We start from the raw sequence: 14,139 nt of genomic DNA, 5'->3' as shown, positions 1-14,139 counted from the left end.
TTCGCTTGTAAAACGTTGTGCAAAGCAGTCAAAACTAGAATTTGCTCCTAAGATTTAACCAAAAATTGCATATTCAAACTTGGGAAAATTTTTCAAGCTTTGTACCTGTTGAGAATTAATCCAAAAAAAAAAGTGTTGAAGTATAAATTCGCGATCAAAATCTTCATGAATACTTTGGTTTAAAATCAATCAAGCTTTTAGCTAGAAATGTCACCCCGCTTCCAATCTCAATTTTAAAATTAATCCTTGAATGCTGGGGTATTCTCTATCTAACCCGCCTTACTTCTTTTTGTATCGCCTCGTAATCGCTCCAGCTGGAAGGACGGTTTAAAGCACGTGGACTAGTATCTCGAAGGCATGCAGTACAAAATTCGTCATCCTCCTATGCCTCCATTCAGTTTGCTATTCCAGTTATGCATCAGGTTCCAGGTATATGTTCGTGAGGAACGTGTAGCAGGTCGTGATCTGTGGCGGGAATATTTGCATGGTGAAGATGAATTTCTAGAAAAGGAGTGTGAGGCTGAAATCGAGAAAGTGATTTTTTAAAAAGTGCTTTTTTCCTTAAAATCTTAAAAAAGTGCATTTTTGCACCAAAAGGTCATGTTTGACTTCCAAGTCAATTGAAATGTAAAACTTTATTAATGCACCTTTTTGGATTATTTCTAAAATTGCTATAATTACCTTTTTGGGTAGTTATTGCTCCTTTTGGGCCGGTTGTTGATATTTGCCTCCCATTTATGGGTATGGGCAACCATGTTTTATGGATGAATCTGGGCCACTTGTTTAGATTAGATCTGGGCCATTCATCCTGTTTTGAAGCCTATTTAAGGGATTGGTTTTCCCTCATTTTGTAAGAAGTTCTTGGATTGTTGCAAAAGCTCTGGCGAAATTTACAGGAATTAATGCAAAGATTAAGACTGTTTTCAAGTTTCCTTGTGAGTGCATGGTCTCCTTCACTAATTTAGAAATTTTTTCAGTTATGTTTAATTCCTTTACATAGCATTTTCAAGCAAACATTTGATAGAATTCTCCCAGTTCACACCATTGGCGAACGACTGATTGCCTTTCTCTCTGCATGGTTAATTGAACCTTTTATGCTTAGTTCGGTTATTGAACACTCACTATGAATGTAAAAGTTCTAATGTTGTACTTGATAACATGAAAATCTTGTTTTCCTTTGAAGATTGCACTGTATTTATGCAAACATTGTGCTTAAGTAGCTGGTGATGCTTAGTCTAGTTATTTGGAGGTGTCTGTCTGTTTGACTGAATCTGCTATCTTAGTTAAAATTTACTTTTCATGTATCTATCTCTCCCTATCCTTCCCTCCTTTTTCCCCTTTTTTAATCAAGATAATCCGCAGTCCCACTGAAAACAGTATCAACTCAACCGAAATCATTTGATAAGAAAGATCATAAAAGTTCCAGGGAACTTATCTATAAATTACCTATCCAACGTAAGTCCCCCTTGTGTTTCCAGCATAAACACATCAAACCACTGAGAAGTCCCGCAGTCAAGACCTGACAAACGAAACCTTGAGGTTATCCCCTTTGATCAAAACGTAGAAAATAGCACTAGGGATTTCCTTATGTCAAGAGAGGATAGGATACTCAGCTGGTTATTCTATTCTGTGTTGGCCGTATGGAGTTTGCAGCAATGCGATTCCAGACACGTCAACAATGTCCTATGAGACAAATTAGTATGTGTTGCAGTTGTAGTATCATTACGAACACCCTAAAGCTTGTTGATCTTAACTCTATTTGATGTTTGCCACTTTTTCAAAAAAAGTTCATATGCCCACACATAGTTTCAGGACTGCCAAAAATCGCCAAAACTTGTTGGACTCACGATTCCTGGAGCTCACCAAGTCCAACTGTTGTGGACTCATGAGCTGTGTCTTGGCGAGTCCATGGAGTCCAGGCATGGACTCGTCGAGTCTTGGGCATGGACTCGTGAGTCTTGACCCAAAACTCTCGTGTGCCTAGTCAGAGGTCAAGGCAGCTTTAAAACATGTTTTTTTCTTGACTTTTTGATCATTTCTTGTCTCTTGGTTGCCAAAAGCAGGTCTGCACACTGAGAACAAGAAACTCCTCTCATAGCACCTTCTAGTTTGAGGCCTCAAAAATGGGGTTGCACTAGGAGAGGAAAGAGGAAGATGTAGATTTGATTTGGTTGTTTTTCTCAATTTGTCATATCATTATATGTAAACATTTATAAACTCATGATGCTGTTATACATTTGAAAGTTTAAAACATTGTGCTGCTTTGAAGGCACATTTCGCTGCATAAAGATTGCATATACATTTTTTGTAGTACAAAAAAAAAGTAGGGCGGGTTGTTATAAGGGATGCACCTACAATTTTATAAGTGTCTAAATTACATGAACAGGGTAATAGGCATGACACATTACCCAACTAACCTGACCCTCTTCCCCCTAGAAATATTTTGCATTGGCATTCTGTGTTTTGGGACATCCTTGTTGTTTCCCCATGCATTTGGGGGCATTTAGACTTCTCTACAACATTTGTCAATGCCCACATTATGAAAAAGGTCAAATTTATTTATTTTAATAACTTCACATATATATTTATGAACTTTACACATTTTATATACTTCTAAATTAAAAAAAATACTTTTTATATTCTATCAGGTATCTCCATCATTCACCTACTGTCTGCAAAATCCGGGAAATCTTTTGTCATCTTGGCAATGCCTATTCAAAAAATTCAGAGTAGATGTTAAAGACAGGATGAACAAAACACAAATAGAAGTATTCGGCATTTTTATCTCTAAATATTCCTTGTGAGTCTCCTTTTCTGCCTGCCCATTTAGTAATATAAGTAAATATATGTAGTTGGACTTCTTCTCAATTTATCCTGAGTGGCTGAAAGGGTTTATTTTAACCATACTCTATTGATTGGGACTCAAATTGAGATAGCATTTTTCCACATGGAATTTGATATGAGTATACTTCTTTTTGCCCTGGAGCAGGCCAAATGGGTGTCCGTCTAGCTGTTTCTGATTATGGAGATTTAATTAGCTATTTGATTCATAACATTTCCGTTCCAAGCATTATTCTATCTGTTGAACAGGACCCAAGATAAGTTCAGGTTATGTTTACAGTACTCCTAAAACTGTTATTAGCTAGCTATTTGATCCAGCATAATAACATTTCTGCTTGAGTGTTATTCCTTCTTGGAGGGGACCTCATAGTCAAACAAGAGAAGTTCATGTTGTGTTCACAGTCCTAGTACTATGATTCTTGTAAACTATGCTTGGTTGTTGAGATGGATTTGCTGCAAATACTCTTATATTATCTTGAACGGCCCTTTCAAAGATATAAGCCACATTTAAAATGCCATTTTAAGCTATAAAAGGTCAAACTGGATGCTCAATGTATTTCTAATGCAATATTTTTCTTTTATGCTTTTTCTTTTATTCACAGCCTGAAGGCTACCTTGATTTGGAACCATATGATACACTACCTTTACGGGTCAGAGGAGTTATAAGCTACACTTAAAATGCCATTTTAAGCTATAAAATGTCAAACTGGATGCTAGTTGTATTAGTTCTTCTGAAAATAATTCAATAATATTCTGTTATGTTTTTCTTTTATTCAGTCTGAAGGCTACCTTGATTTGGAACCATATGATACACTAGCTTTACGGGTCAGAGGAGATGGACGCTGCTATATATCCACTGTAAGTCATTTTTAAGGTAAATTGCAAAGATAGGACAAGGAAGGAAGTAAAAATGGAAACAAAATGAGGTATATAAGATGATACAATTCCGAGAGAAGTTGAGAGGGCTTTTGATTCAATGCTCCAAGCATTGCTGTTGCAACTTTGCCGCTGCATTATATTTTTCTTTTGTTATCTTTTCTTCCTTTTTCTTGAACATTGATGTCTATTCAAATTTTGAAGGATAAATTATAATTCCACTAGATTTATAATATAGATATCTTTTTGACTTGATATTTATTTGAACTGCAAAGTATCTATTAAGTATAATTCTCTAAACAAATGTTAAATTCAAAGCTCTATTATATACATTTATTTATAGCTTGTGTAGTAAATGCTTGCAAAAATCTTCTTGATAGTTTCGGCAGTCTTTTTGGTGATCAAGGAGAGTAAATATTCTTACAGAAAATTTGTGTTTTACACTCAATTACTGGTAGAAAGTGGATAGGATATCAATAATGAAAATATAACAAACAAGGTGAGGGTTTATATGCCTAAATATTCTCTTAATCCAAAACAACTTAAATATAACATACAAGGTCATAACCTCGCCAACATCCTTAAGTAACTTAAACACTTAATTACTGGAACACTCAACTAGAGAATCACCTAATCACTTTATTAGGAGAATGGTTTAGGTAACCAATACAACAAAAACTTAATGTATGAATCAATATTTAAAGGTAATCCTCCTATATTAAAAGCCAACAATCTAAAAATCTAGCAACTATAACCCTCCCAAAAAGCCAACAATCTAAGCACACAATACTTAGATGGTGTAGTAGTTTAAGGCAGGTTGAATAAAAAATTGACAAATGAGCATGTTGAGTACACAAATGGAATAAACAAGTAAGGTCAATGGAGATTGAAGAAAAACACTATATTCATGAGCAGAAATGAAAGAAACACAAATAGACCACCTATATGTGAAACCCAATGCACATTGTGAAATACATTTTTTCCAGCTCTAACTCTTGATCTATATCCATAACTCACTGGAAATTTAACCTGTTCAAATGACCATGCATCACATATTAATAACGCCAACATCAGAAGATCTGATCGATAGAGAGTTTGAGGATTGATAAACAAGTCATTTTAACATTAATGTGTACCCAAAAGGAAATCAGATTTGTGAGGCAAAAAGATTTGCAGTCTACAAATAGGATTAATTATGATTACACATAAAATTGTACCACCATGAATGACAATGAGCCTCAAAAAGAGCTACTAATGTCACATAGTGAGGAGCAACATAATGATGGGGATAGGACAAAGAAGAAACTCAATGTCACTTGTCATATAGATGGTATCGTTGTCATTTTATGATACCCTTGGTCCATCAGTGAGAACCGATCAGAGATATGTTCCATGGATCAGCGCTGCCCTAGTTGATCAAGGATAAAAGCAGTAGAATCATGGTTTGAAGTGTTGCCTTGTCGGAAGTTACTGGGCCCTCTTTTTCTCTTCCCCTCCGGAACTCCAAAACCTCGAGGTTCTGAAGTTCTTTGCCTTAGCTGCTTTCCTTCCTGCTCCGGAACTCCAGAACCTCCCCTTCCTTCCCTTAGCTTTTCTCCAGTTTACCCATAACTCCTGAACCCTGAGGTTCCGAAGTTCTTCTCCCTTCCCCTTCCCTTCTCCGGAACCCCGAGGTTCCGAAGTTCCTTCCCTAGCTTAGCCCCTCCTTTTCTTCGCCTTTCTCCCTCCTCCTACGGAACTTTGGAACCCCCTTGTCTTTTTTTCTTCCCTCTTCGGAACTCCGGAGTTCCTTCTTTTCTTTTCCCTTTCCTCGGAACTTCGGAACCCTGAGGTTCCGAAATTCCTTCCCCCTTTGCCTTCTCTCTAGTTCCTCCGGAACTCCGGAACCCCGAGGTTCGGAAGTTCCTTTCCTTCTCTTCCTCTCCTATCTCGGAACTCCGGAACCTCGAGGTTCCGAGGTTCTTCCCTTGTCTTCCCACTCCGGGAATCCGAACTTCCGACGTCTCCAGAGTTCCTTCCAATTGGCGACACTTTCGGATGGCGTGATCGACACTCAAGGCTTTAAATGCTCTGAAAGTTTTGGTGACTTGTGCACTTTCTTTTGTGGAGCCACAAGGGTGCATTAAATGTTTTTGGCAGGATTTCCATCAAGGAGGTACGAGGCCATGTTTGGTGACTTATGTTATGTTTGACTTTGGAAGATTAGTCAATCCACCTTCTTAGGGTTGCCTTTTGTGGTATGGCTAGGTTGCTTGCATGTACACAATGTCAGGTGCATGCACTTCCCTGCACTCCCAGACTGACATGCAGGGGTCATGATCACTCTTGTAACCATTTTTTTATATAAAGGTTGTTAAGCCTCATTGTAAAGGGTTCTCTCCTTGCTAGCTTGAGCTATCCCATGCTCTCCCACTTCTTTTGTATTTATCTTGCATTTATGCAATTGTAAGTTTGGCCATTGGCCTTATAATTAATTGAAAATCACCATTCTTGCCTTCTTTCAACCTATGCATGCTGTGTATGTTTTCTTACCTTCATCATAGGTGTATGTCTTGTGGCTTTTCTCTCCATATATGTTGTGTTAACTTGTTTTCTGAGTGTGACTTGTGGGAATCCTTCTCCCCTCTTGACACTCAACGAATTCTAACCTCCATGCATGCATTGGAGTCACTCATGCAACTGAAGTTTGTGCATCTCCTGGGTGTTTCAGTTAATTCTTTGTGTCATCTCGGTGGGAAGAAGAACAATCTCTTCTTGGTGCATCACCTCCTTCTATTTCAAACATTCTCAAACATTCTCTCTTCCCTTTACCTTTGCAAGTTGTTAGGATAGGCTTAGGAATTAGTCTTAAAGTGTTGAAGTTGTTCAACACCTGCACCTGGATTGAGAAGGAAGCTGACCTTCTTTGGAGATTCAACCCCCCTTGCGCAAGGTCCCACACTTCGGGGTTGTTTCCATGTTTCACAAGGTTGCTGAGTTGATAGCTCAACAAGGGTGCAAGCTTTTGTCATAACAAGTACCATTACTAAGATTTTTCAAACTTCTCTCTTAAAGTCCCTACATTGACCAGTGGTATGGCCAAACATGCAATGATATGCAAAAAAGTAGAAACTCAATGTCACTTGTCATATGGATGGTACCATTACTAAGAAGTTTTCAAACTTCTCTCTTAAAGTCCCTACATTCACTAGTGGTATGGCCAAACATGCAATGATATGGACAAAAAAAAGATAATTGCGTAATCATAATGTCGTGATTCAGGATCTTTTAGAGGTGGAAGAGTAATCAGGTGGGCTTTTAAGAGCCTCAACAAGGTTTTGTCCTTGTCTTCGCTAGATAAAGGAAGAGGATTAGGTATTATTCCTATCTCATGTGAAGGAAGGTTTTTCTGTTTGTTAGGAGGTAATGAAGGAGTGGAGGCAAAGAAGAAGGTGGGAACCCGTACACATTTGCTATAATAGTGGAGTGTAAGGTCCACGTGGACTCTAATTCCTTGTTCCATATACCCAAGGCCATGTCCATTATATCCTCGTTTAGAGTATTTTAAAACCGATGTGACAATGTGCTTCTAATTGTGATGGAGGACTCGTACCACAAATCCCACTTAAATGAGTTGTGTAATCATATCATGGAGCACAAAAAGGATGAATGAACTGAGAAGGATTGATCCTATTATGGGATGCAAATCTTTACTAGTGTCATTCGTGCCCAATTGAGAAGTATTGTTAGCAAGGGAATCCTCTTTCCTCAAAATATTCTTCTGACTCCACGAGTATTACTAGTTTTGGGAGGGGAGGAATTGTCTTCCATCATTCAATGATTCATCTCTATTTAAAGTAGTGTAAGGTGATTGAACATCTTTCTTCATCAATGTGTTGGTGTTGGAAATATTGTCATTGATGTCACGATGATTTGATTAAAGTTGAAGGAAAAGTAAGTGCAAGTTTGGGAGATGCAGAGTTGGTTGAAGGCATTGTTATTGACAAAGATAAGTCATACACAAATGTCTAAAAGAGATGAGGATGTAAAGATAGCTGACTTTACCTTACTCACAATAGTGTTTACATATATAAATAACATCAAGTTAAAGATTATTCTGAGTGATTAACAAATAGAAAGAACAACAAATTAGAGGCTTATTATGAGTGATGCTGGTTGACTTTATTGCTATATCCAATATCCTATATCCTATGGGCTAACCACATTTTGAATGTGATATAAAACATATCATTATTTATTAGTGGCTGATGAACTTAATGATGGCCGACATCCTTTATTGCTTATAAAGATAACACATGCATATATTGAAAATGCATCAATTAAATATAAGTTAAGGGGCAGATTTCTAATTTGTAAGAAGGAAGTAATTAAGTGCTTGAGGCATCGCTTATGTTTGGAGGATAACTAAAAAGATTAAATGCAAGGACAAATATATTACAGAGACAGCAAACATGATTAACAAGACAAAAAATTAAAAGAAAATAATATGGAGTGATTGATATTGTTAAACAAGGCAGCGATTATATATCTCCATAGGTAGCAATTTTAGTTTAATCATGGGCAGCATTTAATAAATGAAAATCTGGCAATGGTTATTATTAGCAAAGAATAGCTGTGATCAAGATTCAATTTTAGTGGAATAGTGTGATGTGAGAAATAAATAGAAGATATATCAATCATTAAATGATGAAGTAAATAAGAAATATAAGAGGATTATTCAATAGTTAATATAGGAAAGAAAGAGAATGAACATTATATGAAATTGTGTAATGTCCCCTTCCAAATTTGCCCTAGAATCACATTTGCAACAAGTTAGGGTTAGGGTTACATCTTTACTAAGAAAAAAATCTCCATAAACAATACGATCCCGGATTTGAATCTTGCAACCTGTTGTGACCATTTCACACATCACCCCATTAGAATGGGGACCCCCTCTTTTTGCTCGGTTTTGCTTGTTCTTCTCTCTGCTTTTAGGGTTTTGAGTAAGTGAGTGAGTCATCTGGACTAGGGTTAAGCCTTAGGGTTTCCTTTTTTGATGTTTTCAAGCCGAAGTCCATTCCAATTTTGAATGATTATTTAGCCTCCTCCCGAGGATTGCAATTTTGAAATAGGCTGAGTTGGCCAAGAAGTCAGGTATGTCTCTCTAGGTCCAGTCGGAATTTTGAAAGCAAGTTCGAATTTTACCTAAGTGCTAATGATGGAATTGTGCAATTTTGTCCGATTGAATTTTTGACCAAATTTTGGAAGTTTTGATAATTGACCCCTGGCCTTGGAGATAACCTAATTATGCCTTGTGAAGTGACTGAAAGCCTAAATTCTTGATATTTTGGGCTTATAAGGGCAAAATCGCTCCTGTCCCTCCCTCAGGGACCAGGGCGAAAATTGGTATTTTATGCATCTTGGTTATTGACTTGTTTTATTTGTTTTATGCAGGGTCGCCAGGAGATGCAATTGGACATAATTTGAAGATTTTGAAGATTTTTGAAGACTCAAAATGACAAGTTTTTAAGGTTTAAAGCCAAATCGCTCTTGTCCCTCACTGAAGGACCAGGGCGAAATGGCCTACTTAGGACATTTTGGGCCTCCTTTGATCAAACTGAAACATCAAGGACGCAATGAAAGGTGAAATGAGCACAGTCAAGTATCCAGACTTCGTCATTGGCAATGAAAGATTGAACTTTTGGCCTAACAAGACAAGTTCGCTCCTGTCCCTCTCCCAGGGACCAGGGCGATTTTCCTCAAACACACCTTCTTGGACATTTTTTGGATTTGGGCTTTTGTTCATAGCTTGCGAAACGATGGTATCTTCCCCAACAAAGGAAATTTGAGATGAAAATTGTGAAGATTTGGCCTTGAGGACCAAGTTCGCTCCTGTCCCTCACTGAAGGACCAGAGCTTGATTTCCAAATTTGCACTGTCCTTGCGAGACCAGGACAATTTTATGATTGGAAGAGATCAAGAAGGACACGTTTTGTCCATTGAATATAATTTGAGCGACAAACTAGCAAGGAAATAGGCCAAGATGACAAAGGCGCTCCTGTCCCTCACTGAAGGACCGGAGCTTGAACTCCAAGTTCGCCTTATCCTTGCAAGATTTGAATGATTTCGCGATTTGAGAAGAACAAGTAGAGTACGTTTTGCCTGTTGAATATAACTTGAATGGACCACGAAGGAGAAAATCGACCCAAGGTACAAATTCGCTCCTGTCCCTCTCCAAGGGACCAGGGCGATTTTCAAATGAAGCTCTTCTCCCTCTCCAAGGGACCAGAGCGATTTTCTTAAAAGACAAGTTTTTAGCAAGAGTGAAGCAAGTTTCAAGTTTGACATGAAGGAAGGAAGGCGTGATCACCCCGTTGAAGATAATCTTGAAGGTTGGCAAAACACAAATGAGCTTATAAATGCAAGTTCGCTCCTGTCCCTCTCCAAGGGACCAGGGCGAAATCTTGGTTATCTAGCCTCCCCCTCCGAATTTAAACGAGTCCAAGCCAAGATACAGGGTCAAGATGATATTTGGAATGCCTCTAAGAGGAACGAAGTTGCAAAAGACCACAAAACTTGCTCAAATTGGCTAAGGCGCTCCTGTCCCTCTCCCAAGGACCAGAGCGAAATCTTCAAGTGTGCCTAATTTTAGAGTGCCAATTTCGTTTGCAAAACTCAAGAAGGAATAAGGAGCAATGTTTTACGCCTTGAAGACAATTTGATGTTGATATGATTAAGGGTTTGTGCCATAAATGCAAAATCGCTCCTGTCCTTCAGTCAAGGACCAGGGCGAAAATCCTTAGAAGGGGCTCGTTTTGTCTTGAGAGGGCGAATTGAACATGCATTGAGCGAACAAATAGAGATCATTGATTGCCTCACATCATAAATTGGCGATTGAAAGGACAAGGATCAAGGATAAAAGACAAGTTCGCTCCTGTCCCTCTCCCAGGGACCAGGGCGAAAATGGTTCTAAGAGGCATTCATTCCAAAAATTGAATAGATCAAACTCCAAGTTACGAATGAAGATCCTAGTTTGGACGTAAAGGAAGTGACTTTGAACGTGAAAATCAATCCAAATTGGCTAAGGCGCTCCTGTCCCTCTCCCAGGGACCAAAGCGACGTGGTTAGTATCCCTTATATCTCCCATGCTTAGGCGCCAATACCTTTCGAATTGCATTAAATGCTAAAATTCGATAAAACTTGAAATATTTTTAATTAAATGGGCATTTAATAAGTTCGCATAAGGCATTTAATAATTAATTTAGCCTTTAAAAAATCGAAACTTTAATTGCAAAGGTTTTTTTAAATTAATTATTATTATTATTAAAATTAAATAAAAGGGAGTGCGCCTGGGTTCTATTTTAATGTTTTTACAAAGGTCGGCCTCCTCTTTTTTAAAATTTTGTTTATTATTGGCCCTATTTCAAAAGTCGGCCTATGGCAATTTGCAATGCATGAGCGCCTATATAAGAGGGGTATTTTGAAGCATTTTAAATCATCATTTAATCATTCATTCATATGCGATTTGGAGAAGAACAAGGAGAAGTGCGAAATCTCATCAAGAAGAGTGCGAATTTTGTTGGAAGTGGAGTGAATTCTCCCTCAAAGCGTTGAAGACCCCAAGGGTGGTGAAGTTAATAAAGAAGACGCATTTTGCTAGAGGAAGCTCACGTTGAAGACTTCGATCTTCATTTTGCCTAGCAAACTTGCTTAATTTTGCATCTTTTCTTAGAGTTAGCTCTCAAAGTGAGGTATGGCGAAGTCCCCCTTGTCCAAATTTTGAATTTTGAATCGTCCTAGCCTCAATTTTGAATTTGAATTTAGAATCCTGAATTCTGAATTGCATCGTTATATTTAGGAAATGATAATTCAAGGATTTATCATGAAGTTTCCTAGATTTAAACTCTTTCTAATCTATATTTTTACATTGCGAAGTATATTGCTCATTATGAAATGTTGTGTAGGTGTCATGATGGCGACCCCAAAGGCAGGAGCATCCACCAGTCGTCCAGCCCTCATGAAGGAAGATCAAAAGAACGAAGAATTGGAGACCAAGATCGTGTCGAAATGGAGCAACATTGGAGATACCAACTTGGGAAACTTCAGTACGAAGAAGTTTCGAGAGGTCCCTTACATTGGCAAGCCATCACCTGTCGCAAGGAGAATAATTGAAAGTGGCATTATCAAGGCGGCCGGCTTCCCTCCAACAATCCAGTGCCATGAGTTGATGATCGAGTGTGCTCGCCATTATGATCCACAATCAAGATCGATCGTGTCCAAGGAAGGAAACACTTTGGCTTACCTTTCAGAGGAGGCTATAAGTGAGGCTCTCCATCTTCCGGAGCACAGAGATATGATTTATAAAAGCTTAGAAGGAGCCAGGTCCATGTACGAAGATGATCCAGACACTTGCTTGAGCATCATCAACAAGAATTGGTTACTCAAGAGCCGTCCTCGCCTGAGCAAGATTCCGAACACACCACATAGGATCGACTTCCAGGAGGAGTATAGAGATTTGATAACATTACTCAACCGAGTCACAGGAGCTCCTCAAGCCTTCTATTTTGAGAAGTGGATGTTCTACTTCATCCAAGTGATAGTTCAAGGAAAAGGAACAATTCATTGGGCTAGAATGATTAGCCATTGCTTGGACATACAGTTAAGGAGACTGAAGGCTACCAAGTCCTTCCACATGAGTTCATACATCATATATGCCTTGATCAGGAGCTTTGAATATGTAGGACTACCTCACAGAGGAGTGATTGGAAGAGGGCCCGGGGAAGTCAGAGTTTGTGATTCCTATGTTCATTTGCATCATCCTCCGGGAAGTGACTACAAGTTAGTCAATGATACCTTCACGATGAACATCACTAGGACATTGCAAGGCGGGATTCACAATCGACTATCTCAGGATGCACAAGAGCTTGTAAAGAGGTATGGCACTTGGTTCATCCAATTTCAGAAGTTTACATATATTAGAGTTCATGGATGTCCTTCACCTCCCTACATGTTGCCGAGATATCCGACAGACAGAATAGTGTTACTTGAGGTAACTAGACAGTTGGCAGCTTATGCGAAGGCATTCAGACACAGGCATGGAAATGGAGTTCTTGTGCCTATCATACTAGGAAATTCAGTTGAGGTATGTCCTAATGCTCCAGCCATGGATGATGCAGAAAAGGAGTTGGCTTTATATTCATTTTCATTCTTTGCCTTGAGAGAGAGTTTTGATCCTTATGGGTATATAGAGGAAACAGTTGGTAGAAAATACAAACATGAACCTCAGGTGGAAGACTTTTTGATGAACCTCTCAGATGATTTTGAAGTAAAAAGAAAGATGCATTCCAGGTTGCCTTTAGACTTCATCAGGAAATGCAAAATATACAGAGTGGCCGACCAAGCTCAGGACAGTGGCAGACATCTCCAATCATCTTATGACCGAGAAAGCAAAGCAGTGAGGCTAGATTGGAACGAACCCGAGATTTTGGATCTAGATGCTTTGATGGCTCCAGTTTTGTCTTGTACTCGCAGATGGGTTGATGTGCAACATCAAAAGTTGAGAGAGCAGGGCATATCTATGACTTTTACTTTGGAGGAAAGGCCAGAAGAAGGAGGAACAAGTGTAAGTGAAGGTAATCCTAATCCCAGAAGCACAAGCGAAGGCAACCTTCGAAGCGTAAGTGAGGGTAATCCTCATCTGAGAGGCTCGAAGAGGAAAGAGAGACCTGAGAAAAGAGAATCCTCCAAGAAGAAGCCAGAGGCCAACCGAGATCGTTCATCCGGCACATCTTCTCGACAGGAGAAGAGGACACTTGAAATGGAGGAGTCTATGGAATCAATGGTACAGAATGATAAACAGGAAGAAGGACAGGCACCTCAACGATCATCAAGTCGATCTCTCCAAGTCAATGAGTTACATGAAGACAAGGATGGTGATGAAGTGACATCTCCCCTCAGAGAAGAAGAAACATTGCCTAAGGAGATACAAGTTAGAGAAACAAGGTCTGCCATTCCAGATTGGTTGAAGGAGAGACTAACAAGGGTGATTGTGATCGAGGATGAAGATAATGTAATTGATTTAGAAAGCCTTGTTGGAAATTCTCAGGAAGTGACAGAAAAGAGGAAGGCTACTAAGATGTCCAAGATGATCAGAGATGAGACAGGATCCAAGAAATTGCAGATAGCTACACCAGCAGTGGACAAGTATGAAGGTGAGATCCTCGCAGAGGAGTATGATGTAGAAACATTTGAGCTTGGTCCACTCACAGCTGAGCAGACACTGGATGAGGCCACTGATTCATTTGAGGCACTTAAGGACAAACTTAAGGAAGAAATGGAAAAGAATAGAAAGCTTGAGAGAGAGGTCGGTGCATGGAGAGGCTACTTTAGCCATCTCAATCAGCCTTTGAGGCGTCAGGATCCAGCAGTATCTCCTGTGCAGGC

General features: G+C 39.0%; 1 protein-coding gene across 2 annotated transcripts in view; it reads left to right on the top strand.

The window, feature by feature from the left end:
- Positions 1-14,139, top strand: part of LOC131072296 (probable complex I intermediate-associated protein 30) — a 148,491-nt gene that overhangs the window by 111,648 nt on the left and 22,704 nt on the right. For both annotated transcript variants that reach the window (XM_058008438.2, XM_058008437.2), the window contains exon 5: positions 3,619-3,699. In XM_058008438.2, the coding sequence (XP_057864421.2) occupies positions 3,619-3,699 (81 nt within the window). The remainder of the gene's footprint in view (positions 1-3,618; positions 3,700-14,139) is intronic.

Source organism: Cryptomeria japonica, chromosome 10, assembly GCF_030272615.1.
Source record: "Cryptomeria japonica chromosome 10, Sugi_1.0, whole genome shotgun sequence".
Taxonomy (NCBI): Eukaryota; Viridiplantae; Streptophyta; class Pinopsida; order Cupressales; family Cupressaceae; genus Cryptomeria; species Cryptomeria japonica.
The sequence above is the reverse complement of the archived record's forward strand: the minus strand, read 5'-3'. Positions and strand labels throughout refer to the sequence as shown.